The following is a 25,450-nucleotide window of genomic DNA, read 5'->3' as shown; positions in this document are numbered from 1 at the left end:
GAGAGACGCGCACACGACCAGCTGAGCGCGGGTTCCCTCAGAGGAGATCAGACGAGCTGCTGCTCAGGCTCACGCACTCATTCTGTTTGCCACGTTCAGCTGAGTTTGACTCCGTTTTTACACGTTATTAAACCTTTTAAAGCTGCTTTCGTGGACGAGATGTTGGAGACGGAGCTTCGCTAAAATGAACACAGGTGAGATTTATGTAATGCAGCAAGGGTGGATTTGAACCAAATAAGCCTCTATGTATCTGCTTGGTCTTTAATGTATTTTGATCAAATTAGTATTAAGCGAGTTGGACTTAGTTTTAGTTTGTGTCGTATTTTCTTATATTGCCAAAACAGATGGGGAAAACATCGGTAACAACAGGATGTGGATCAAAGCGAAGTGTTTCTTTATGTCCGAGCAGAGGGCTGTGTCAAATGTTATCATGAAACATTATTCCTTTCATGCCTTTCCGATAGAATAAAGAGGCTTCACGCGATTTAGCGCCAATTGAGCTCATTTGTTGTAAAAACTCAAGCTATTATTGCAGTCATCCAAAGGTAATGCCCACTTTTAAAAACAAAATTTGTTTTAGTTTTGGGGGTAGATACTTGCACTTTATGGCTAATCTACAGTTCATTGTCGGTTGGAAGAAACGTCATTTGTTGAGCCTAATTATCCTTATTCAGGTTATTCTCTAAAGATGATCAAATGGTGTTAATACATATCAAATATACTTGAATTGCATGCAATCCTTTTATTGTCACAGTATATGATATTCTTTTTTATGAAGTAAAGCCGATGGGTTTCTATAACTTGAATGACAGGAAGTGAACCAGGGAAATCCCTGAGATTGTTTCGTATTCTTTTTCAAAGGATGTAAAATCACACATTACGCATTGAAAGTATTTGGTCCTTTTATGACCAATCTATTTCTGGAAAAGTTTTCCAGCTGAGCTACATTCGAGAGGTCGACAGATTAGTAAGATTTGTTAAAACAAATCATGGTAATAATCATCTAAATGTGACTATTATACACACACTATTACACTTTTATCAAGTGTAAAGTTAGAATCTTTGACCAGTTTTAGGTCCAAGGGACACAATATAAATGACCTGTGAGCTATTTTAAAGTGCGTAATCTTACAGTTTCCTTTTCCTGTTGTTCTTTCAGACTGCACCAAGCCTTCTGTTGCTCCAAAGCCAAGATGTGTTTGTCACACCAGCCTAAAGCTGCCCTCCCCTCTCATGTCCGCAGCCAGGGGTCCCAAACCTTTTATTGCCCCAAAACCTAAAGTCACACCAGAGCTTAATGGTAACCAAGGAGGATGCTTCAATGGCGGCTTACTAAATTCAGACGACGAGGGTGATGATGAGCATGAGAAAGAGAACAGTCTCAACAAAGTTGTTGCAGACAGGTTGCCAGCAGAGAAACAATTTAAACTCTACATCCTCAAATCACCACAACATAATGTTCATGGGTCGAAGGACGGAGAGGGGACAGAGGAGGAAAAGGAAGAGGAAGCAGATATGATTCATAAGGTGGACGAGGACTGGAAGTTAATTGATAGTGCTTTATCAGAGGAGGCGGACTCCCTGGAAACACTTTGGGTCAGTGATGCTGGGCTCACAGCTGAGTCTGAGGACGCAGTGGAGATGGTTGACACAGACGTGACGGAGGACATAGAAACCGAAGGTTGTGATGCAGGCGAGGCGCTGGCCGACACAGATGGCCTCTCAGTGGGAGACATCTCTGTTAATAGCATTGACGAGGAGGCTCGCTATTGTGCTGAACATAGAGACATGAGGAGGAGGCCGGGGAATCTTCAGATCAATGAGGATGAAACGGATGATTGTACAGCAGATGATTTAACTGAGTCCCTCACAGATGAACCATATCTCATCAGCAATGGAAACGTGAAGGACACCGTTACACAAGATGGAGAGGAGAAAGAAGAAGAAACTGCTCCTGGTAGCGACATCACATGGAACATCCTGACGTTTCAATGTGGCCATAAAGTGAAGGAAAAGGGCGAAAACAAACAGAACGTTAGTTTTTATGACTTTAAACATGAAGACCAGAGACATGTTGCTGTAGAGGACGGTCCTCCTCATGAGCCTTACTACGTCTCCTCAGAGGACATTATCAACAGAGAGATGATATCAAGGTATAACCACGCTCATCGACTACCACAGAGTCCACTTTCATCTGGAAACAACAGCGGAGTACCAGCTGGGAAATATCAGAAAACAGCAGAAAATGGACAAACAGAGTTTGTGTCCTCTGAGGATTACGTGGAGGTTGGTAATCCTCTTCAGTACAGCAGCTACAACAGGGATGAAAATAAGGCGAGAGCTTATCTGAAAATGACTGACGAGCTCAAAGCTCAGACACCGGAGGCCTTTTTTGATCACGTGGACTGCCAGCCGAGGTTCAGGCTTGTGTCCATCTCAGTGCCGACCGACACGGACACCTCGCTGACATCTTCTCTCTCGGAAAGCCAGCTGCTTTCTCCAAGTGACTCAGATGTCTTTGAGGAAGACCTGGAGGGTCACATAGTGCCTTTCCTGGAGCACACCGCTGACACGGAACCGGACAGCAGTGACGAGCACGTCTATGAGGAACCAGGGCACAGTTTAGAGGGGAACAAGGTTTTTCCTTCTCATAAGAGTACAGCAGAGATGCTCGCCTGCTCACGATCACATCACATTCATAATAATGTGGCTGAGTTAGGAGTGCAGTTTGTTCACAGGCCCTACATGAGTGGAATTGGACAACCTGCACTGAGCAGCAGCCCAATGGTCAGCTCAACGCGGCACAAGCGCTACAGTAAACCTCAATATTTGTCCCTGTACCCGCGCTCCCTCTCTATGGAGGGACAGGACATGCCTCTGGGTGTCTACTACAGGGAGGGAGCCCCGAGACAAGGAGGTGCCATCTGTTCATCAGGAAGCTTCTCACGGTGCTCACCGCTGGCATCCAGTGGCCGGTCCACTCCGACATCTGTCGTGGATATTCCTCCTCCGTTTGAGCTGGCCTACATCACCAAGAGGCCCATCACTAAGAGTTCCCCATCGCTTTTCATCGAAGGAGACTCGTCGGAGAAAAACAGGAAAAAGAAGTCCTCCATTAAGCGTTTCCTGATGCTTAAATTTAGGCGGAAAACGGATAGCAAGCCAGTGGATGTGAACCCGTCCTTGTTTAAGTCCTCAGCAGAATCCTACCACCACACGCCCAGCAGACTGCTGGATCTGGAGAGACGCAGCTTCAGTAGCTCTCCACAGCTCATTTCACGCTCTGCTAGTAAACCTCATGTTTCTTCAGAAACCACCTTCTTGCTCTACAAGGAGAGAAAAGGGAACTCTGTGGCCTTTCTCAATCGCAGTGTTGTCCGGGTCGAGTCCTTTGAAGAACGATCCTGTGTGCCTTTCATACCTCTTCCCCTAACCAAGCCTCGCTCCATCTCCTTCCCCAACGTAGATACCTCAGACTATGAGAATGTTCCCGCCATCAGCTCGGACTACGAGAACCTTCAGGTGCCACAGCGGAGGCCAGTCTGCCAGGCGCCGTTCACAGGCTTCTTTGACCGTACCAATCGGGTGATGTCCTCTGCCAATGACACTGACGGTTATGTGGACATGAGCAGCCTCCCTGGTTTCAAGAACACAACGCAGTCACCTGAGCAGGAAACGGAAAGGTATGTGAACAACAGTCTACAAATTTAAGTCTTGAAATCTTAAACTCATCATGTCAGGGTTAGAGAAAAGGTAAAGGTATCACCACATGGAAAGTCCTCCAATAGTTAAATGGACCAAAGGACTGACTGGCTGGCATTACCATCCATAGAGCCGTGTCGCTAGTTAAAACATGTGTCTGTGTGCAGCTGTGTGTTCATATAGAAGGATGCAGCTGGACATAATATTAGTGATGTTTTACACTGGCCACAAGTCTTTTTTATTACTGCTCGGCCATTGTGTGGGTTTAACAATGCCCCTGGGGAGGAGGATTTATAACTATTTATTATATTGAGTCCCCTGATGCTGCTATCACAGCAGACATGGAAGTGCTGATCAGTGGTGGGGAGGACAGTGCAGGAGCTTCCCTGCTATGCAGTGATATGTCTACTCAGCCTCAGCTGTCTGTGTGTAGTTCGGGCAGGTTGGGTGGTGGAGAAGGAAACGCTGGAGGTGGTGTTGGAGGTGGGGGTGGTATCTTCAGATTGAAGTGAAAAAAGTCGGGTTTCATTCATACATATTTTCTTTAGGCGTAAAAACCGGCCCATGTGTTGGGGCCGCAGGGAGAGCCCCTTGCCTCCCTGCTGTAGTGTTATTTGTTGGTATGATCAGTCATGCTGTGCTGACATGAACCCATCCCCCTGCATTCCCGTTGGCTGAACCCATATCATACAGGCCGCTCAGGATGATTCATAGTCAGAGAATTTTGGAGTCATTGCTCTTCTCTCTCCAGTCAGGAACAACAGGCTGAGATCAAATCTCAGTATGTTCTGTAGTCAGCAGTTGTTCACTGCAGTGCTTCCCTCTCATCATGGAAACCATTGTGTCCGTGGGCATGACAGAAATATGTACGACAAAGACTCCTGGAAAGAGAAATTTAGTTGGATATTACAACGTAATCTTATTTATTTCCTTAAGTACTCAATAAGCACTAATAAATGCAAGTCAATAAAACATCTTCATTCTAATTGAGAATCATTCTGGTGCGTTCAAACTGTAAATTCCAACTTTACAATAAAGTGTTCAAATGTAATCTTGTAAAATGTACTCATTGCAAGAAACTTGAATAAATAGTTGTTTGAAGGAGATACTTTCACAGCAATATATAATAGATACACACATGTCTAACTGTAAACATCTTATAATGCCTCATCAAAGCTACAAATGCCAAAATAGAAATACAAAAGGGATAACATTGATAGGTTATTCAAAATGTCAACTATTTATGAATAGGCCTACATTTTCAATTTCAGACATCTAGCTGAAAAAGCTAAATGTCAGCTTTGACTTTTCAAAAGTCAAAAGTATGTGTTTCCGTTCTTTTATTTATTTAGTCTTAAATATACTTAGGTGATGGTACCATACAGTGTAATACATATGTTATTTTGAATATGGATAGGTAAATATCAGACTTACTGATAATATTAAGATTTTAGATTCTGTTGTTCTGCTGTTTTTAGAAGGGTTTGATGGTGGGTGTGCCTTGAAGGCATTACATTTGATAAAAGTAGTCAGTGTTGTGGTCAAGTCAACCTAAACCACATGTCATGGCCGAGTCCAGAGTGTATCGAGACCAAGACAAGACAAAGACTTTTGACCAAATCCAGACAAGGACCGGTGCAAGTCCCAGTATGCTGTGTTTATTTTAGGAAGCCACATTTCCTAACTGAAGATTCGACTGATATCTCCTTCCAGACAGCCACAGCTTCCTCTCCTGCCTCACTTTCTTGGAGCGTGTGAAGAGGAGCTGGGAGGGGTGACAGCTATGAACAAAGAGACAATGCACTGGCAATTACCCTACCTACCTATCCCCGCACCTGTGGTCTTAATATAATCTGGAATCTTCTTTTTCTGACAGAGACAAGACTGACTAAAAATATGGTAAATGTCAAGACTTGAACACTGGTAGCAGTGCATGTCCACTACTTTTTAGATATTTTTTAATTCAGATAAGTGTGTATAGACTCTGAGTGGTGCGGACACGATTAAGCTATTAATTGATCGACAGTCAAAATGTTAGCAACAATATCTACGAGCGATTAATCGTTTCGGCTGAAGCATTTATTCTTTCAAACTTGAAAGGCCTCCTGAAATTATTTAGTTCCTACATTTGTATAAGCCAAACATTATTGTGTCTGTTAATAAATTGCCTTCTTAAAGAATGTTATCAAGCACCCACATTATATTCCTCCTAAATCTGAATAAAACGAGAAATATACTTGTTTCCCTCTACTACTGTTAATGCAAATTAGAGCAGGTAAGATATCAAAATCTGAGCTTTCTTTGCAAGTACTAAACAAAGACAGTGGTATGGTCGTCATTGTCCAGGCCTCCAGTGGATACAGGGCCTGTTATGACTGCAAAGAGATCTCTGGATGGACAACAGAGTCGGTGGTTGAGGCTGTTTGTGTTGCGGTCGCCTGAAGGAGCAATACTAGCAGATCGTAGTGTGGAGATCGTTTGCCCTCATCACTGCTATCACCGGGACAAATAGGTTCACATGAACCTGAGGCTAAATGAAAATGGATACTTTAAAAAAAAATCTCCCTCGACAATTTATCTCCATAGATTTTGCCTTGAGCCTTTATACAACATAGCAGCACTGTGAGAGGTGACAGAGGCAATTCCTGTGGGGGTGATATACAAGCCTGGTATAAGAGCTGTGCATGTCATTTGTGGTTCAAACACCCCGTGGTAGCTCACCCAGTGAGCAGTAATGGGCCATGCAGCTCGAATGTGTGTGATGCAGAGATCTGAACTGCTCACATATGTTCTTCATATGTACAATTTGCAGCTCAGTGGGGTTAAAATCCACTGGCGCTTGCATTGAAACATGGCAGAAACATTGACAAGGCTATTGGTCACATAAAGGCCGACTGCATCACTACTGTAACTTAAGGATGTGTTTTTATTTGGATAGCTTTCACTCTCCACCGAGCAGCATATTCATTTGCTGCTCACTGCAGAAGAGAATCTCGAAGCATAAAATACAGACATGTGTCCCTCGTTGGGTACGGTTGTCAGTGTCACCACAGGCCTTTCACGATCAGTTTATTAGTTTCAAAAGACCTGCAATGTTTTATCGATTCACATTTTCTTCTTTTGTTTAATATATGTTTATTATAGTGATATTTCAGTGCAGACGACCATTAAGGACTATAAAGATGGCTTAGGTGGTTAATTAAAATTCATCTGATTTATTCTCATGAATAAAGGTTTAGGAATGGAAGACAGTTCATATTATAATACCACTGAGGCATACAGTCTATTAACGGTTCCCAGCCTTTGGGTCATCACCCAACCAAGGGGTCACAAGGTGATTAAAGGGAAAACAAAAAGTGTATCTTTTAAGAAATTAGTTGAGTTATTAGTTGGAAATTGTTTTTTCTGTCTCTTATTTTGTCTTGAGAAATATGAGATGTGCATGATGTTGATACATGATGTTGATGCTTATGTACAGATTGTGTTATCTTAATTCAATTCAATTCAGTTTATTTGTATAGCCCAATTTCACAAATTACAAATTTGTCTCGGAGTGCTTTACAATCTGTACACATAGACATCCCTGCCCCAAAACCTCACATCGGATCAGGAAAAACTCCCAAATAACCCTTCAGGGGAAAAAAGGGAAGAAACCTTCAGGAGAGCAACAGAGGAGGATCCCTCTCCAGGATGGACAGGTGCAATAGATGTCATGTGTACAGAAGGACAGATTTAGAGTTAAAATACATTCAATGAATATGACAGAGTGTATGAATAGTTCATAGTAGGCATATTCCACGATGGAGACCTCCACGATCCATCAGGCAGATGGCGGTAGAGAGGAGGAGTGGGCGGAGTCTCAACAGTGGGCGGAGTCTCAACAGGACAGTGGCGTCGTCGGTAGCAGGAATTCCACGACCCAGACCTCGACGATCCATCAGCAGATAGGATCTATGCCGTCTCATAGGGTCCGATGACCCCATGAGACGTGAAGTCAAAAGGACTCCGGGGAGAAAGCAGAGTTAGTAACGTGTGATTGAGAGATGAAAATTCATCCCTAAGGAGAGAAAAAAGTGCATCCTAAAACGTCCCCCGGCAGCTATAAGCCTATAGCAGCATATCAAGGGGCTGGACCAGGTGAACCTGATTCAGCCCTAACTATAAGCTCTGTCAAAGAGGAAAGTTTTAAGTCTACTCTTAAATGAGGTGACTGTGTCTGCCTCCTGGACTGAAATTGGAAGCTGGTTCCATAAAAGAGGAGCTTGATAACTTTATCTTAGGACAGAGCCAGTTTACACTGTTCCCAGTCTTTGTGCTAAGCTAATAGCCTTCATATTTACTACCGATCATCAACTCTGGTAAAGCAAAACATTTTTTTTTTTTTTCAATGTGTCGAACTATCCTTTAAAATTAAAATGAGAGGAAACAAAACGCACTGGGGGTGAACCAACTTCTCACAAATCATGGTTACACCAAGGCCTACTTCATCATGAGGGCTCACAACAATAATTCATTATAGGGGTCACAAGCTAAAATGGACTGAAGTTTAAGACAGTCAGTGTTGAACTTGTGGTTTTCTCATGTATTGTATGTAAACTATATTTCTTTCTCACCAGTGCCTATACAGAAGCCTACAATATGTGCTCGGTGGCTGTCTCAGTGGATGATGTCGGGGGAGAGACAGCGGGTGAAGAAGACCAAGGACGCACCTCTGATGAGGAAGATGGAGGTTTAGACAGCATTTATGACAGACAGGTTAGTTCTGACAAATGTGTGTTGAATTTGTGCCTTGGTGGAAGTAAATATTTTTTTGAATTTTAGATACCTGTTGGGGTATTAATTAAATTGACTGTTTTCACCAATGAAATGTTTACCACTAGCTTTGCTTTAATTCAAAAGTTTCAAATCATTTAATTTGTTCTCTTTTTTTCACCTTTCTAAGTGGTAGGTAGAAATAAAGATACATTTGCATAAAACAACAAACAGTTTTTTACCTTGGGCAATTGCAAAATTGCCTACCCAAACCAGGACTATAATGTGGTTTAATGGAGGTTAATGGACTACAAGGCTGTCCTCATTATTTAGAATTTGATTGACACTGGGAGACAATATAAAAAAGAGAGCCAGCTATATTTATTGAACTGGTGCCAACATGCTTCATCTCTTCCTAACCCTGGGCTTATTACAAGTAAATGTGATTGTTTACAGCTTGACGGCCGATCCAGAGCGTTTTACATCGCCAAAGAGCTGGTGGATACAGAGAGATTGTAAGTTACATGGAAACTAATTACTCTTTTCAAACATCTCAGCTAACAAAATAAATCAGATTCCCTTCGTTTCGCTGTTTAATGGTGTTTCTATTTCTCTGTCCACAGACACGTGAAAGCCCTCAAGCTCCTCCAGGAAGTGAGTGATGCATCTATATTCTTTTTTAAAATTTACTATTGTAATATAATTCTCATGTATGTATCTACACTCAAAAAAACGATTCAAGCCCTTCTTAGAGGTGACACATTTAAATATTGTTTGATACATTTAAATAAAGCAATTACAAAACGAAGATATTTATATTGAATGGGTGTAACACAAAATGTAGGAATACTTTCATTTATTAGATTTATTTAGGTTACACTCACAAAAACGATTCAAGCCCTTCTTCGAGGTGACACATTTAAATATTGTTTGATACATTTAAATAAATCAATTACAAAAATCGATATTTATATTTAATGGGTGTAACACAAAATGTATGAATACTTTCATTTTTTAGATTTATTTAGGTTAGATGGTGTGCATATCAACTCAATATAAATGTGTTTCATTGAGGACTACCCTTTGCGCATGCGCCAGCTGAAAATCAGTTGTTTACATGAGGTGAAGACACTTTCAGGATTGTACGGTGGTGTAGTGGCTAGCACTGTCGCCTCAAAGCCAGAGGTCCGTGGGTTCAATTCCCAGTCGGGGTGTTCCTTCTGTGTGGAGTTTGCATATTTTGTTCGTTAGTTAGTTTATATTTTGAGTTGGACAAACACAAATTAATTAAATTTAATGAATATCTTTATTTTATTTTAGATGTATTTGATACAAATGAGTTGGACTAACTTAATTACATTTTATTGCACTGATGTGCTAAATTTGAGTTGGAGTTGCATATAATTATTGGATGGAAAACCTGCCAACAATTTAATTGAGTTCATCCAATGAGTCATTTCTTTGAGTGTAGATATATTTTCTGTGGGAGGGATGCCAGTGGGTTTTAGGTAACAGGAGGCAGTCTGAGCTCTGCATCAATGAACTTTTATTAAATGCTATTTATGTCCAGAGTACACTGAGCACAAATGCTCATTTTCAGGATCATTTGCTCGCCACTCACATTCTCACCTAAAACCTGCGCACCGCACACACAGTCTGATGTGGGGGCTTTGGAGCAGCTCCACCGCAGCAGCTAGGCCTTTTGTGCCTTGCTCAAAGGCACCTCGGAGGGAAAAACACATGTCTTTCCTAGATGTAACCCTCTGGTGTGGGGTTAAATCTGGTGACGTAGACAGACACTGCTCCAATATTTCTATTAATTATGAGATTTCATTTATAAACTTCTGCTGTCAGATATTATCTGTTTACACTATTGCAAATCAAAGAAAGGAAACATGGGAGAAATTCAGACTTCAGTGAAATTGTGAGTTTAATGAGATTCTAAGCATAAATTATGATTCGCCTTCATCCACACTCGCTTGCATGTTAGGACTTTCGGGAAGCAGTGGGGGCAGCAGTCGGGGACGAGGGGGATCCTGTGTTGGATGAAGAGAGGCTTCGAGAGATTCTCAACGAGCTGCCTGATGTTTACACCCTGCACCGCCGAATCCTCAGCGAGCTGGAGAATCGGATCCGACACTGGTGAGAATGATGTGCCGACGCATGAACACATATGTTATATTTCAAAATGAATTATCTTCCACGCTCTCACCTCTGTTTCTCTATCAATCAGGGAGGAGAGCCAGAGGATCGCAGACATCTACCTGTCCAGAAAAGCGGAGTTCTTAGTTTTCACCACTTATATCGGCCACTACGATCGCAGCATGAGCCTGCTGGAGGACAGCTGCCGAGCCTCCCCTGCCTTTGCAGCCATTGTTCACCAGTTTGAGGTTAGAGCTACAGAGCTTCGCCAACTCTCAACACACAATGTGTAATGCAACACATTATGCAATCCATGAAGATTAACACTAATAACTATGTAACAATGAGTATCTTTAATGAAGTTCATACTTATGCACAGTACTATTTAATTGATTTCTGACATACCTATTCTGGTAACCAAATACAATAAAAAACACAGTTGGGTACATTAAGTGTATCTGGATCACAAACCTTCACTGATTCTTCTGCAAGTTATGCTTTTCAGCCTGCTCTTCCTCACCTGTTCTCCTCCTCTACCTCTTTACGGTGTTTTGCCACTAATTCCTAGTTTTTAGAAAATAACATTTGGAATTCCACTATGCATAAAAAGCAAGCTTGTATTTTGGCATATTATATGTGAAAGTGTTGCTCACTGCTAACAATTAAATGTTTTAAACAACAGGAAAACAGAGGACTACTGGGAACATTTGGAATAATTTAGACATTTTAGTAGAAAACACAGATTACAGAAACTTTGATTAAAAATAACAGGGAAACTTTGCTTTCAACCTCACATAGTTAATGCACATTATCTTTTATCAGCAGAGTTTTTAGTGTGTGTGTTTGTGTGGAATGGCAAAGATGAAGTATATGTTTTGTGGTAGCAGAGATGGCTACGTGTGACAACAGAGCCCTTGTGACTAAAAGGTTCAGGCAAAAGGCAGAAAGCTAAGTGAATAGAAGTAGTGATTTAATTAGAACAACAACTACACAGTGTTCTTGGCTGTTAATGTCATGACACCCGAAGGAAAAATAGACCATATGTTTAGATGTTAAGATCTAATATGTTCGATATGAGCCACCTCAGAACAACACTTAACCAGTGAACATCTCATTTAAAACAAGGGGATCTTAAAATTTATGAAGGTTGAATCTCCCAACATATTCAAACAATGCACTTGAGTGTGGTTAGAATTGGCCTCAATTTAATGAACAAATTCAAGGCAGTGTTTTTAAAACCAGTCATCCAGAGAAGCTATTGAAATAATTAAATGTATTAATAAGTTAAAAATATTAAATGTATATTTAAAAATATACGATATATAATTGTATGCTTAAAAATTTAACAAATCATTATGAATTGTTGTTGGATATTATTTTAATGTGGCTCTGACAGATATATATATATATTTAAAAAAAAAATGTATTTATGAAGTGGGGATAGAAAGAAGGCATTCGACATGTTTTATCACATGCACACATATGATACATCAAACACGCACTTGTTATCCTGTGAGACGCCGTGCTGACATTGTGTTGTTGGCCCTTGACATATGAGGAGTGCTTCTGCTCAAAGCTCCAGTGTTGTTGTATAATTTGCTTCTCAGTGCAACTTTTTCTTTACCAAAACTTTGTACACACGCATTGAGATCCCTTGACTGTTTTAAATAACCTGACATGTTGTTTGGTGACAGTTCATGTGGAGCAATACATAGTGTCGCATGTATAGAGTAATACAGTGACAATGTTGAATTAGTATTTTGTTTTATTTGTCTCAGCAGCAGAGTCCGGCTGGGGAAAAGGTGTCTCTGAAACATCAGCTGTTGCAGGTCATTGTGCGCGTGGCTCAGTACCGCATGCTCCTCACTGGTGAGTCTTGTGTAAACGACAAGATTTAGTATCTTTTCTGGTAAAACATACATTTTACTCATAGTGGTTACATTTTTAACTCTCATAAAGCATTGTATTTCTCTTACAGATTACCTGAACAACCTTTCCCCTGATTCCAAGGAGTATAAAGACACCCAAGGTACCGTAAATAACAGTTAGTCACAGGAGAGCCTCACGGGCCTGTTTGTGAGGGAATTTATTTGTTCACATTCACATTTGGCGTGGAAAGACGACATTGAGAGTGTCAATTTAGATGTTCTTCTTTGTGGTGGAGATCCACTCGGCAGACCTTTCAGCGCTCTTCTGTGTGGAGACTTTAATGTGTAATTCATGAGAAGGCCAGATGCAGCAACACTATCTCTTATCTCCAAGAAGGGAGCCACCCCAATCCAGACATGTACAGGTTCTCTTTTCAGGTTTTATGTTCGGTGACTTTCTACATGGAGAACAAAGGAACATCTAATCAGTTATGATTATTTATGGTATGCATCTGAACATGAAGCGTCTTTCCTGATTCCTTTATGTGTTTGTCTTTTATAGCTGCTGTAGCTGTCGTTTCTGACATTGCAGATCAAGCAAATGATAGCTTGAAACATGGGGTAAGTGCAGGGCTCTCAAGTTTTGAAGACAGGCAAGCGTGACATTTCCATCAGCACCCCCCCCCCCCCCCCCGCAGAACGAAATTTTCGGATATCAGTCAGTCGCGCGCAACTCCAGGATGCTTTATTTTCATTGGTTGCTGGATTAAATCTTACCCAGATACAACAGATTGGCTATTGTGTAGCCCATTTCTTTTTTCTGATTGGCTGATAAGTGGCTCCTCACAGCAGAACTCCAGGGGAGCGCTTGATTCCTCCACGGTGAGGGCAGCGCGGCCAGCTCATGTTTGCGTGCTGCGGCACATTAAAAAAAACATTAAATAGCCGAGAGTTTTTTTCAGCGTGAGAAATACGATGTGTGGCGGGAGTGCGTGACTTAAGACCGAAATGCGTGAGTCTCACGCTCAATGCGTGACACTTGAGAGCTCTGTAAGTGTCATGTATGGACCTCTTGAACCCAACAAACAAACATTGCCTTTTGAATTACATTTCCTATTTTCAATCTAAATGTGGGTCAGTGCAGAAATCTTCTGGTATTTTTCAACCTGGATCATGTTTTTGTGGCTCTTTTTAAAAATTGGTCCAGCAGTGAGTGATAAGGCTGTAACTGGCAGGTGAGAAACAAGCCGCGAAGGAAAACCTGAATGTGCTGTGAAATCTGAATATGAATATTCCGGCAGCAACAGGTTCAACTCTATTACTCTATTTTATTGTCTGTGGGCCTCAGAGGGTCACAGCATCCACAGGAACACCCCCAGTCCCCCGAGCTTTGTTCTTAGTGCTGGTTAGCAAGTGTTACAATGCTAACACACTCAACTGAGATGATTACTATACATCAGAATGTGACCATTATCTTTGTGAGCTTGTTAGCATGCTAACGTAGCATCTAGCTCAAAGCAATGCTGTACTTTTTGGATGGCTCGGTTGGTGCCGCATATATAACGCATATATGACGCGTATATAATGCATATATAACGCATATATAACGCATTAATAACGTAGCTCTTTCTAAAGAGAATAAGCCTGTCTGATCTAGGCAATAGCTATGTCTAAAACAAAGAGACGTAGGCAGTGCCGCCGCTCCCTTGGTGCCCTACTCACTGTGCGTAGGGCACCAAGTCCTGAGGGGGCACCAAAAAATAGGCAACTAAAAAAATCATCATAGTTATAATAATTATAATGACGATATTATTTCAGTATAGAAATATTAGGCACCTTTTAGGCATGTATGTCACAAAACAGGCAGAACAAGAGATATATTTAATTGCACGATGGTCATCATTTCTCTTTTGTTGTTGTCTCATTTTCTCTCCCTGTGTTGTTGTTCTGTTGTCTCTGTGTGTGTCTCAGGAGAACTTATTGCGCCTGGTCAACATTGAGTACAGTGTTCGTGGCCTGTGGGATCTGCTGCAGCCGGGCAGGGTATGACTCTGATAACAGCATTGTTTCCTTGCCAGCCCACCCTGTCTGCCATGCACCACCCTGTGTTGCCCTTTACACAATCATTCAGTGTGGAATCCCCAGCCGGCCAGGCTTTAAAACAACATTAATGATCGCAGATGGCCTCTGGGTGTCATGGACAGTTGACTTGTGAAGTGTTGAGTTTGATACTGTGTATTTGCTGTTTTTAATCAGGTCTTTCTGAAGGAGGGCACCCTGATGAAGGTCAGCAGGAAGAATCGACAGCCCCGCCATCTGTTTTTGGTAATCACTGCTCCATGTTTGTAGTTTTTAATATAACAGACATGTGCCAGTGGTCATACTATGTTTTATTATATTTGTATTTGCTTAATTGTGTACAGTAACCAGAGTCTGTTCCCAAGGCATCTCTGTGTAAAATGAAGAGGCACAATTTTTTTCTGTCTGCTGGTTTTCAATGTCCAGACTGAGTTATTAAGAGCAGGGTTTCCTGGCAGGATGTTTCTGAATGCTGACTTCCTGAGCCAGTTCTTTAGTGACAGCCCAGGGAAGGTCAACACCAGCTCCTTATCCATGTGTGCACCTGTTACATTTTGTGACTTTAATTCTGTCAGTTAAATATTAGTTTGATGTGTCTTCAGCACCTTTTAATATAGACAAATTGATCAGCTGGCTAAGATCATGCTAAAGGGCTGCAGAGAGAGGGGAGAACAATGATTTATAATGTTATATGTAAAAGTCATAACATAGAGATAGCCCTGAAAAGTTATAATCAAGAAAGATTATAAAATGAAACGCCTTTGCAAATTGTCCGTCGGGCATCATCAAAGCACATTGCTTTCCCTCCTGTGGCGTTTTTTAAATTTGTGGTCTGGGCTCAGCACTAAAGAAAACTCGTAAATGTCTCTTCTGGAGGAATGTTGGTAATCATCGCTGTGTTTCTTTTATCCTGCCAGTTTATCCACCCAGACTCTGATCATGTGTTATCAGCTATTATTAATGTTGGAGACTGCATAATAAAGAGTCTGCAGGAACGGCCAGTCTCATAAAAAAGTATTCAAACAAACAGCAAAAAAGTGATACAGAGATTAATGATCCAGTATGATTTCAACTACCTTGCTATGTATTTGCAGAAGTATCTCATTCATGTATCATCGTAAAAATTCAAGGTAGGGGTTTTAAATTTATAGATACCCCAAACTGAGAAAATGTCCCCCTCTGGTGAAAACAGCCTTCTAGTGCCAAACTCTGCAGATACATCATTATGCACAGTGAAGCTCAAACATCCAAGTAAATGAGCACATTGTTATATGGAGTGTAACAGACAATGGTGTGACTGTACACCACCACCCTATTAAAAATAAGAGAAAAAGTACACACAATTTAGTTTGGTGAGGATTGTCATCAATCAAGTTAATCCACTTGACTGTAAGTGTTGAAGTAGAGTGTCACCTACTGGAGAATTGCTGCAAATACATGAATATTGAAGTCTGTGCAGCTGACTTTTTGGATTATTTTACCTTTTTATTGTGTCCTTTCAACATTTTCTCTGATCGGCATTCACTCGTCTGTTCTTAGATTTACTGTGAATGATGAGTGTTATCTCTGTCTGTTGTCAGATGAATGATGTGCTGCTGTACACGTACCCTCAGCAGGATGGGAAATACAGACTGAAGAATACTCTGCCACTCACTGGTTTGAAGGTCAGAGTCTTTCATTAAGTTGCCTAATGTCTTTGAATTCTAACCATGTTTCCATTCAAATTTCCCCAGAATTTATATGCAATTAAAGCTGCTAGTACATGTGTAAAATCTCCAGCTGTATGTTATTTTAAATGAAAAGATTTACTTGTTTGCAGTGAACAGAGAATGTGAGAATAGTAAAATATGCTGTTACTTACACTACCGTTTAAAAGTTTGGGGTCATCCAGACAATTGTGTCTTCCATGAAAACTCACTTTTATTTATCAAATGAATTGAAAATTGAATAGAAAATATAGTCAAGACATTGACAAGGTTAGAAATAATGATTAATATTTGAAGTATTCATTTTGTTCTTCAAATTTCAAGCTCAAAGGAAGGCCAGTTGTATAGTTTATATCACCAGCATAACTGTTTTCAGCTGTGCTAACATAATTGCACAAGGGTTTTCTAATCAGATATTAGTCTTCTAAGGCGATTAGCAAACACAATGTACCATTAGAACACTGGAGTGATAGTTGATGGAAATGAGCCTCTATACACCTATGGAGATATTTCATTAGAAACCAGACATTTCCACCTAGAATAGTCATTTACCACATTAACAATGTATAGTGTGTATTTTTGATTAATGTTATCTTTATTGAAAAAACAGTGCTTTTCTTTGAAAAATAAAGACATTTCTAAGTGACCCCAAACTTTTGAACGGTAGTGTAACTGCCAGACTGGAAAGTTGTACAACCTGGTCTTTAATTTACGATCTTACTGATTTCCCAGGTCAGTAAACCCATCGTGGAAAATGTCCAAAATGCTCTGAGGATTGAAGGAACGGACATCTCCATAACTCTGTCTGCCAGGTGGGTGACACTGTAATGTTTCCCATTTGAATAATGACACATACAGTGCATCCGGAAAGTATTCACAGCGCTTCATTTTTTCCACATTTTGTTATGTTACAGCCTTATTCCAAAATGGATTAAATTCATTATTTTCCTCAACATTCTACACACAAAAACCCATAATGACAAAGTGAAAACTGTTTTTTTCAAATTTTTGCACATTTATTAAAAATAAAGAACGAAAACATAACATGTATTCACAGCCTTTGCTCAATATTTTGTTGAAGCAACTTTGGCAGCAATTACAGCCTCAAGTCTTCTTGGGTATGATTCCACAAGCGTGGCACACCTATTTCTGGGCAGTTTCTCCCATTCTTCGTTGCAGAACCTCTCAAGTTCCATCAGGTTGGATGGGGAGCGTCGGTGCACAGCCATCTTCAGATCTCTCCAGAGATGTTCAATCGGGTTCAAGTCAGGGTCTGGCTGGGCCACTCAAGGACATTCACAGAGTCGTCCCAAAGCCACTCCTTTGTTATCTCGGCTGTGTGCTTCGGGTCGTTGTCCTGTTGGAAGATGAACCGTCTCCCCAGTCTGAGGTCCAGAGCGCTTTGGAGCATGTTTTCATCGAGGATGTCTCTGTACATTGCTGCATTCATCTTTCCCTCAATCCTGACTCGTCTCCCAGTTCCTCCCGCTGAAAAACATCCCCACAGCATGATGCTGCCACCACCATGCTTCACTGTAGGGATGGTGTTGGCCAGGTGATGAGCAGTGCCTGGTTTCCTCCAGATATGACGCTTGGCATTCAGGCCAAAGAGTTCAATATTTGTTTCATCAGACCAGATAATTTGGTTTCTCATGGTCTGAGAGTCCTTCAGGTGCTTTTTTGCAAACTCTAGGCGGGCTGTCATGTGCTTTTTACTGAGGAGTGGCTTCCATCCGGCCACTCTACCAAACAGGCCTGATTTGTGGAGTGCTGCAGAGATGGTTGTCCTTCTGGAAGGTTCTCCTCTCTTCATAGAACAACGCTGGAGCTCTGTCAGAGTGACCATCGGGTTCCTGGTCACCTCCCTGACTAAGGCCCTTCTCCCCCGATCGCTCAGTCTGGCTGGGCGGCCAACTCTAGGAAGAGTCCTGGTGGTTCCAAACTTCTTCCATGTCCGGATGATGGAGGCCACTGTGCTCATTGGGACTTTCAATGCTGCAGAAATCTTTCTGTACCCTTCGCCAGATCTGTGCCTCGATACAATTCTGTCTCGGAGGTCTATAGATAATTCCTTGAACTTCATGGCTTGGTTTATGCTCTGATATGCACTGTCAACTGTGATACCTTATATAGACAGGTGTGTGCCTTTCTCAATCATGTCCAATCAACTGAATTTAGCACAGGTGGACTCCAATCAAACATCTCAAGGATGATCAGTGGAAACAGGATGCACCTGAGCTACATTTTGAGTGTCATGGCAAAGGCTGTGAATACTTATGTACATGTTATGTTTTCGTTCTTTATTTTTAACAGATTTGCAAACATTTGCAAAAAACAGTTTTCACTTTGTCATTATGGGTTGTTGTGTGTAGAATGTTGAGGAAAATAATGAATTTAATCCATTTTGGAATAAGGCTGTAACATAACAAAATGTGGGAAAAGTGAAGCGCTGTGAATACTTTCCGGATGCACTGTATAATAATCTCATTGATTTTTTTTTTACTGTTCAAACTAAATCTAAAAATATAGCATTGAGAATTGTTTTACTGAGTAGTGTAGTGTCTTTCTTGCAGTTCCTTTCTTGAAAGAGAGGACTGGTTTTACACTCTGAGTCGCACTGTGACTGAACATACCAGGGGATCTGTAGTATTCAACAGCTGCTCTGGAGAGGTGAGCACACTCGGCCTCTCTGTATTCCTGTGTTTCCTCAGTCTGGCTTGTTCTCATCCAACCGGACTGAGATGGCTGTTATAAGTCATCAACATCAATCTCGGCAGTGTGCTCTAGTGTGTCTCTCTGTTTCTGTGTGCTTGCTCCAGGCCAGAGATCGTCTGCGGCTGACTCTCGGAGAGAAAGCCCCCACGCTTGTTCCAGTCTCAGAAGTGATGATGTGCATGAACTGCACCTCAGATTTCAGCCTCACTCTCCGTAGACACCATTGCCATGGCTGCGGAAGAGTGAGTCACACATGAATAAAACACAGTTTTAAGACTGTAATATATGTTAAGAGATGCTACAACTTGTGGTGAATTGTTGTTGTTTCACACAGATTGTTTGTTGGAGCTGCTCAAGGAACCGATATCCACTGAAATACATGAAAGACCGCATGGCCAAAGTGTGTGATCATTGTTACAATGAACTAAAGAAGAGAGGTGGGGAAGCTCTGCTTGAATACATCTTTATGATTAATTGATCACTTTGATTGTCAGTCTTCCCACCAGCCGACACATTTAGTATTCCTATTCTTAGGCCACACTTACAATAGAATGAAATAATCAGACAGAACTGATAGCATTTTTAACAAATACATTTATTTTACAGGAAATAGATTAAAAGAAAGGAAGTCGTACAAAAAAGAAAAGTAGAAGCAGAACATAGAAAGACATGGGTTACTGTTACTTAGTGCACAGCAAAATCATCAGTGCCAGTTGCATCATAATATAGCTGTCGGAGTTTGGTTCTAAGAACACTGGGTATTGGATAAGGATCATGTCAAATATATGTAACAAGCCCAAAGTAATTTTACAAAACTGATTTCAATAGGATGCAAATGTGGATTGTGAGATTACACTCCGGTTTGTGTCATATGCATGTATGAAAAGTGCAAAGCTGAAGCTGAGTTTAATTTGTGAAGGATAACTTTGTTTTATTTAGCTTACTTAAAAAAGTTGATATTTCACATTTGTGTAAAATAAAAGTCACCAAATTGTTACTTTATAATATAAAGCCTCTGCTGCTGTATAGTGCAGTCCCAAGGTGCACAAGTAACCTGTGATGTTGGTTTGTTAGTTATAGTATCGTCCTCAGCTGTGGTTAACAAGCAATTGTATGTTTCTGCAGGGGGAGACGTGTCTGCGTTGTCGGGTAAGAGTAGCCCTCGTCCAAACCGCTCCAATCGTCCTCTTTCTACCGTGTTCCAAAACATTCATCCTCCCAACATCTGGAGACATCGGAAAGGCACTGCTTCCTTCACCCCGGTACGCCTGCAACTCTAGATCTATGTTCGCTGAACAGTGCAGATGACTGAATGGTTGATCATCTCGTGGATAACAACTGTGAGATGTTTTGGGAGAAACATAGATATTTATCGGTCCACTGCTGCTCCTATTTTGTGCAGGTGACAGTGTCAGAAGAAGGCTCCATTAGTGGCACTCTACAGCGCAGCAAGACGAGCAAGAGGAACTGGAAGAGGCTGTGGTTCCTCCTCAGAGACAAGGTGCTTTACACCTACCGAGCCCAAGAGGTGCCCTCCCCTTAAACCTGAACAGCACATATTCACACCAAAACAGACTTTACACACAGGTCTATCGCCGTCATGAGTAAAAGTGCTGATAAATCCACAGTTACCACAAAGTATCTTATAATTAATTTATGTTCCCCATATGAATTCTGCAGGAGAAAGTAGCATCTGAGAGTTTACCTCTGCTGGGTTTCACAGTGAAGCTACCTGACAAGCGAGAGGAGGAGGAGGCCAACATCTTCCAGCTTTACCACAAAAACACTTTGTATTACTCCTTCAGAGCTGAGGACAACTACACAGCTCAGAGGTGAGAAACATGACGCCTTGTTAGCTAATTACGTTTTAATTTAAAGAGATTGACAATTTAAACATTTTGATGACTCACAAGGTTGACACTATAACGTTAGCTAAATATTGCAGCTATATGTCCTGGACAAGACAATTTGTATTGTTTAGGTGAAGCAGATTGAAATACCTCCATTGTATACTGTCTCTCTCCTAATGTGAAATCCTCTCCTCATACAGGTGGGTAAATGCCATGGAGGAAGCCACCGTTTTATAGGATCAGTTACTCCGGGTGGATCACCGAAAATATAAATCTTCTGCCTTTCTGCTGCTACAGACTGTGAAACCAAAAGAGGAAACTTATGAATAAAAGAGAAACAATATATTTAATTATGTCTGGAAGTTATAACTTGTCTGGCTGGACTGAATAAGAGAAGACATCTTGTTCTTTGAGAGGGGACACGATTACCTACTTTGTCAACCTCCGGTGTCCCCAACCTGCTGCTACAGCAGGTGTGTTGCTGAGAATCGAGAGGCGTTGACCCAGATACCTGCCAGTGTGGAACACTGCATTGACGTGACCTCTATCTTCCCCAGCAGCGACATTCCTCCAAATCATAACATTATAGAGTTTTGGAAAAGAAAGAAAATCTATGATTTCAACAATATTTTCAAAGTCAAATTATTAAAAAATGATAAAGACATAACTGGACAAAAACTTTAGCCACAGTCATTTTACTGTCGTTCCCAGGAAGGCTAAATAAATAGTAACACCATTTCCAGATTCGCACAAAAACGCCCAAATCTAAATTAGGCTGATCTTCAGTAAAAAAAATAGTATTTGTGTTTTTACACTGGATTAAATGCATTTATGTGACTAATACTTTGAAGCACATGCTGCATCAAAGAATTAGTCAATGTTTATGTATAGAAGTGTCGTAGCTGTCCATGCACTGTATTGTTGGAGACGGGTCTGCCAGTGAATAAACTGTTTCTATGCTTTTTTGCACAGATATAAAAAGGAATATGAGTGTACCTTCAGCATACAGGCCATGAGCTTCAGCTGCTGTACTTAACTCACGTATACACTTTTAAAACAATGTTTATGGTTTTAAACACCTAAAACAAGTACAATGTAAGTTGTATTTGTATAAAGATTTCACATCCAATAGGCATATTTGTGTTGCCCTGCACTCACTGAGTTCACTGAACTACATAACCAGTGTCTTGGACTTTGCACTGTGCCTAATGATTTATTATAGTTTCTAACATTATTATTTTCAAATTTAAGTATAAAGACTATCCAACTTAAACGGTCTTGTCTGTGTTTTCTCTTTATCCTCTTCATGTCCTCAAGAGGGCAGGTGACTGAACATTACATTAAAGCACACCAGGCTGGCATTGACTTCCTGTCGCTGTGTCCTTGTTGATGGAGCTCAGAATGTACATTAGGCATTGGTCACCTCTGATATGAGTTAGCACTGACATGTAGTCCATGTATGTCTGATCTGATGAAGTGTTTCAGATCACATTTTGATCGGGTAGGCCCCGAGGACTGGGTGATATGCCGACCAGTGAGCTGCACGGCCAAAGAAAGACCAGGACCGCTCTGCTTCTTGTCTCCCCACGAGGCTTCCTGACCCAGAATCATGTTCGGCAGAAAGTTTGCTTTCTGGTGCTGCTGAAAAGTTGCAGACACCACGTTCTACATAGAGGACAGATCATCCATCACTCTGCTCTCCCTCTCTAGCCCCAGTTCTGTGTCTCCCTCAGTCGCTTCACTTTAAAAAAAAGAAGAAGCTGTGGTTTCTTTCCTTCGTTGCTGTTGGTGATGTCATAATACACAAATTCCTTTTAAATAACAGGTTTTTTTCGTCCATACTACTTGTGATTTCTTTGGTTGCAACAAGAAAGAGGAACTTTTTGACATCATTAACAAGAGTCATCTTTGTCCGTATCATATGAAATGAAATGTGTCTTAAAACGATTTAGAACTTTTATATGATGGTAAGAAAACTATTTTCGTGGGAGTGTTTTTGTGAGTTGTATACTTGCTAACGTTTTGTCCCTAATCTTACACACTAAGCACCTCACTAGTAAGCAGCACTTTTCGATGAAGTCTTTTATTTCAAGCACATTTAAAACTCCTCTACTTATTACTTTTAAAAAAAAATAAGTGATGAAGATTGCTGTGGTGGTGAACTTTTTTTAAATACAGTAGGGCACAAACAATGTTATAATCCAAGCTTACTTCGATAACGCTGCAGGCAGGAGCCGAGCAGAGCGTAACACACGATCAATCATACACACACAGCCTACTCAACAAGGTTGGATGCATTCAGTTCTGTTGTATCTGCTCAGCCACACGAGTCATTAAAAGCATTTGCCAAAGAAGCTGAAATAGTTTTCAGAGCTGAACTTCCTCATCTATGGTGTTTTTTCTTACCCATAATGCTCTGATAGCAAGACTTGTGGGCAACAAACTTTCAAGCCATTTTCAGTTTTAATTTAGAGGAGGAAATGCATAGTTTGTGTGTTAACTCAGTGAGTTACAACAGCGTGCAGCCTCTTCTTGCGTGGGAGGCAGATCCTCAGGGATAAAGTAAGGACTTTACGTAAGAGCTTGAGATTTAAATAAAAAAGACTGGGAAATAGGACATATGGAAAAATAGCCGTGCCCACTTGACATTGGCTTGACATTTCTGGGTTTGCACCTTATCTTCTGTCTCTCGGCACATTTCAGAGATGGGGAGAGGGAGAGAAAAAAAGATGTGGAGAGGGTGGAAGAATAGAGGGGAACATTAATATGTCCCACTTTGCTAACTCTTTGCAGCACACACTGCCAGGTCAATGGAACACCTATTCCACCTCCCCATAAGCTTGAAATAGCTCACTCTTAACAGGACAAACATAAACACACAACCTTCAGCACACTCTGCACCTCTGACTGAACATTTATTTTCCCTGTTGCCTAAACATAAGGTGTACTTTGTGCTCTACATTCTCGTGTGACAATTCTGTCATCTGCCACTTCCTGCAGAGAGAAGTGTAAACGTGTGTCAGCAGGGCCATTGGTTGTCACTGAGGAATGAAAATCTGTCTGAGGTCGTTGAGCCAAGACAAAGGTTGTCAGGGTGTTGTCCGATATCTTGGGAAATACACTTTCTTGACGAGAATTGGATGAGAAGATTGATACCAGGGTCTGTCCATTTGATATGAAGCTAGCGGCGGCAGCCACCTAGCTTAGCATGTGTACCGTAAATAGGGCAAAGCATCTCTGTCCAAAGGAAATAAAAGCCACCTATACGTGGACTTCTAAGGCGTAATAAATTTTATGTTTCATCTTGTTTTGTTTTATCAGACAAGTTGTGTAGTAACAGACTATTTCTTGGCCAGGTGCAGTTGCCACGCACAAAGTCACTGCAAAAAGAATATGTCTGCCTAAATGAACCGACTCCTCCAAGTCATATTAATACTCACATTCCTCGAGGCACCGGTCGAGGAGGTGGAGTAGCAGCCATCTTTGACTCAAGTCTATAAATAAATCCTAAACCTAAATTAAACTACAACTCATTTGAAAGCCTTTTTCTTTGTTTTTCACATCCAACCTGGAAAACACTACAGCCAATTCTATTTGTGATTCTGTACCGTCCACCAGGTCCATATTCAGAGTTTATATCTGAATTCCCAGAATTTATATCAAATTTAGTTCTTAAAACTGATAAAGTTATTATTGTAGGAGATTTTAATATCCATGTGGATGTTGATAATGATTGGCTAGGTCCTGCATTCATCTCATTTTTGGACTCGATTGGAAACCCACTCACAGCTTTGGCCACACGCTTGATCTTGTTCTTACTTATGGTGACATTGAGCATTTGAAGGTCTTCCCACAGAATCCTCTTCTGTCTGACCACAACCTCATAACTTTTGAATTTATACTACCGGAGTGTACTCCGTTAGTCAAAAGTCTCTACATCAGATGTCTAACTGACAGTGCTGTAGCTAAATGTAAAGAAGCGATTCCTTCTGCATTTGATTCAATACCACGTCTCAATATAACAGAGGACTCCTGGTCTAACTTTAGTCCGTCCCAGATTGATCATCTTGTTGACAGTGCCACAGGCTCTCTGAGAATGACACTGGACTCGATAGCCCCTCTGAAGAAGAAGACAGTGAGGAAGAGGAGGTTTGCTCCCTGGTATAACCCTCAGACACGCAAACTAAAGCAAACGTCACGAAAGCTTGAAAGCATATGGCGTTCAACTAATCTGGAAGAATCCCGCTTAGTTTGGCGAGATAGTCTTAAAACTTATAAGAAGGCCCTCCTTAATGCCAGAGCAGCCTATTACTCATCAGTAATAGAGAAAAATAAGAACAACCCCAGGTTTCTCTTCAGCACTGTAGCCAGGCTGACAGAGAGTTACAGCTCTGTGGAGCCGAGTATTCCTATAGACCTCAGTGGTAATGACCTTATGAACTTCTTTAATGAAAATATTTTAACTATTAGGGACAAGATTAATAATCTCTTGCCCTTAACCAGTGCCAATCTGTCCTCAAGTGGAATGGCCTTGGAAACCGCTGTATGCCCTGGTGTATATTTGGATGGCTTTTCTCCCATCAACCGTGACCAATTATCGTCAACGGTTTCTACTTCTAACACGTCTACCTGTCTC

At 41.1% G+C, this 25,450-nt stretch overlaps 1 protein-coding gene across 3 annotated transcripts; it reads left to right on the top strand.

Moving 5' to 3' along the window:
* Positions 1 to 22,180, top strand: LOC130208658 (FYVE, RhoGEF and PH domain-containing protein 5-like). 3 transcript variants are annotated; one of them, XM_056437915.1, is made up of 21 exons: positions 1 to 194; positions 1,160 to 3,683; positions 8,319 to 8,457; positions 8,911 to 8,969; positions 9,078 to 9,108; positions 10,445 to 10,596; positions 10,688 to 10,844; positions 12,378 to 12,465; positions 12,575 to 12,625; positions 13,027 to 13,085; positions 14,436 to 14,507; positions 14,721 to 14,789; positions 16,124 to 16,207; positions 16,982 to 17,061; positions 18,823 to 18,919; positions 19,069 to 19,206; positions 19,299 to 19,401; positions 20,090 to 20,226; positions 20,367 to 20,492; positions 20,645 to 20,796; positions 21,015 to 22,180. In XM_056437915.1, exons 1-21 carry the CDS (start codon positions 185 to 187, stop codon positions 21,049 to 21,051), a joined length of 4,365 nt encoding a protein of 1,454 aa, XP_056293890.1. In that variant the 5' UTR covers positions 1 to 184; the 3' UTR covers positions 21,052 to 22,180. The 3 variants fall into 3 exon arrangements, with proteins under 3 accessions (XP_056293890.1, XP_056293891.1, XP_056293889.1); XM_056437916.1 differs by having other exon boundaries at positions 2 to 194; positions 12,375 to 12,465; positions 20,367 to 20,465; XM_056437914.1 differs by having other exon boundaries at positions 2 to 194; positions 12,375 to 12,465.
* The last annotated feature ends 3,270 nt before the right edge of the window (positions 22,181 to 25,450 follow it).

This window comes from Pseudoliparis swirei, chromosome 18 (genome assembly GCF_029220125.1).
Source record: "Pseudoliparis swirei isolate HS2019 ecotype Mariana Trench chromosome 18, NWPU_hadal_v1, whole genome shotgun sequence".
Taxonomy (NCBI): domain Eukaryota; kingdom Metazoa; phylum Chordata; class Actinopteri; order Perciformes; family Liparidae; genus Pseudoliparis; species Pseudoliparis swirei.
Note: the sequence above shows the minus strand (reverse complement) of the source record. Positions and strands in the feature narration are given on the sequence as shown.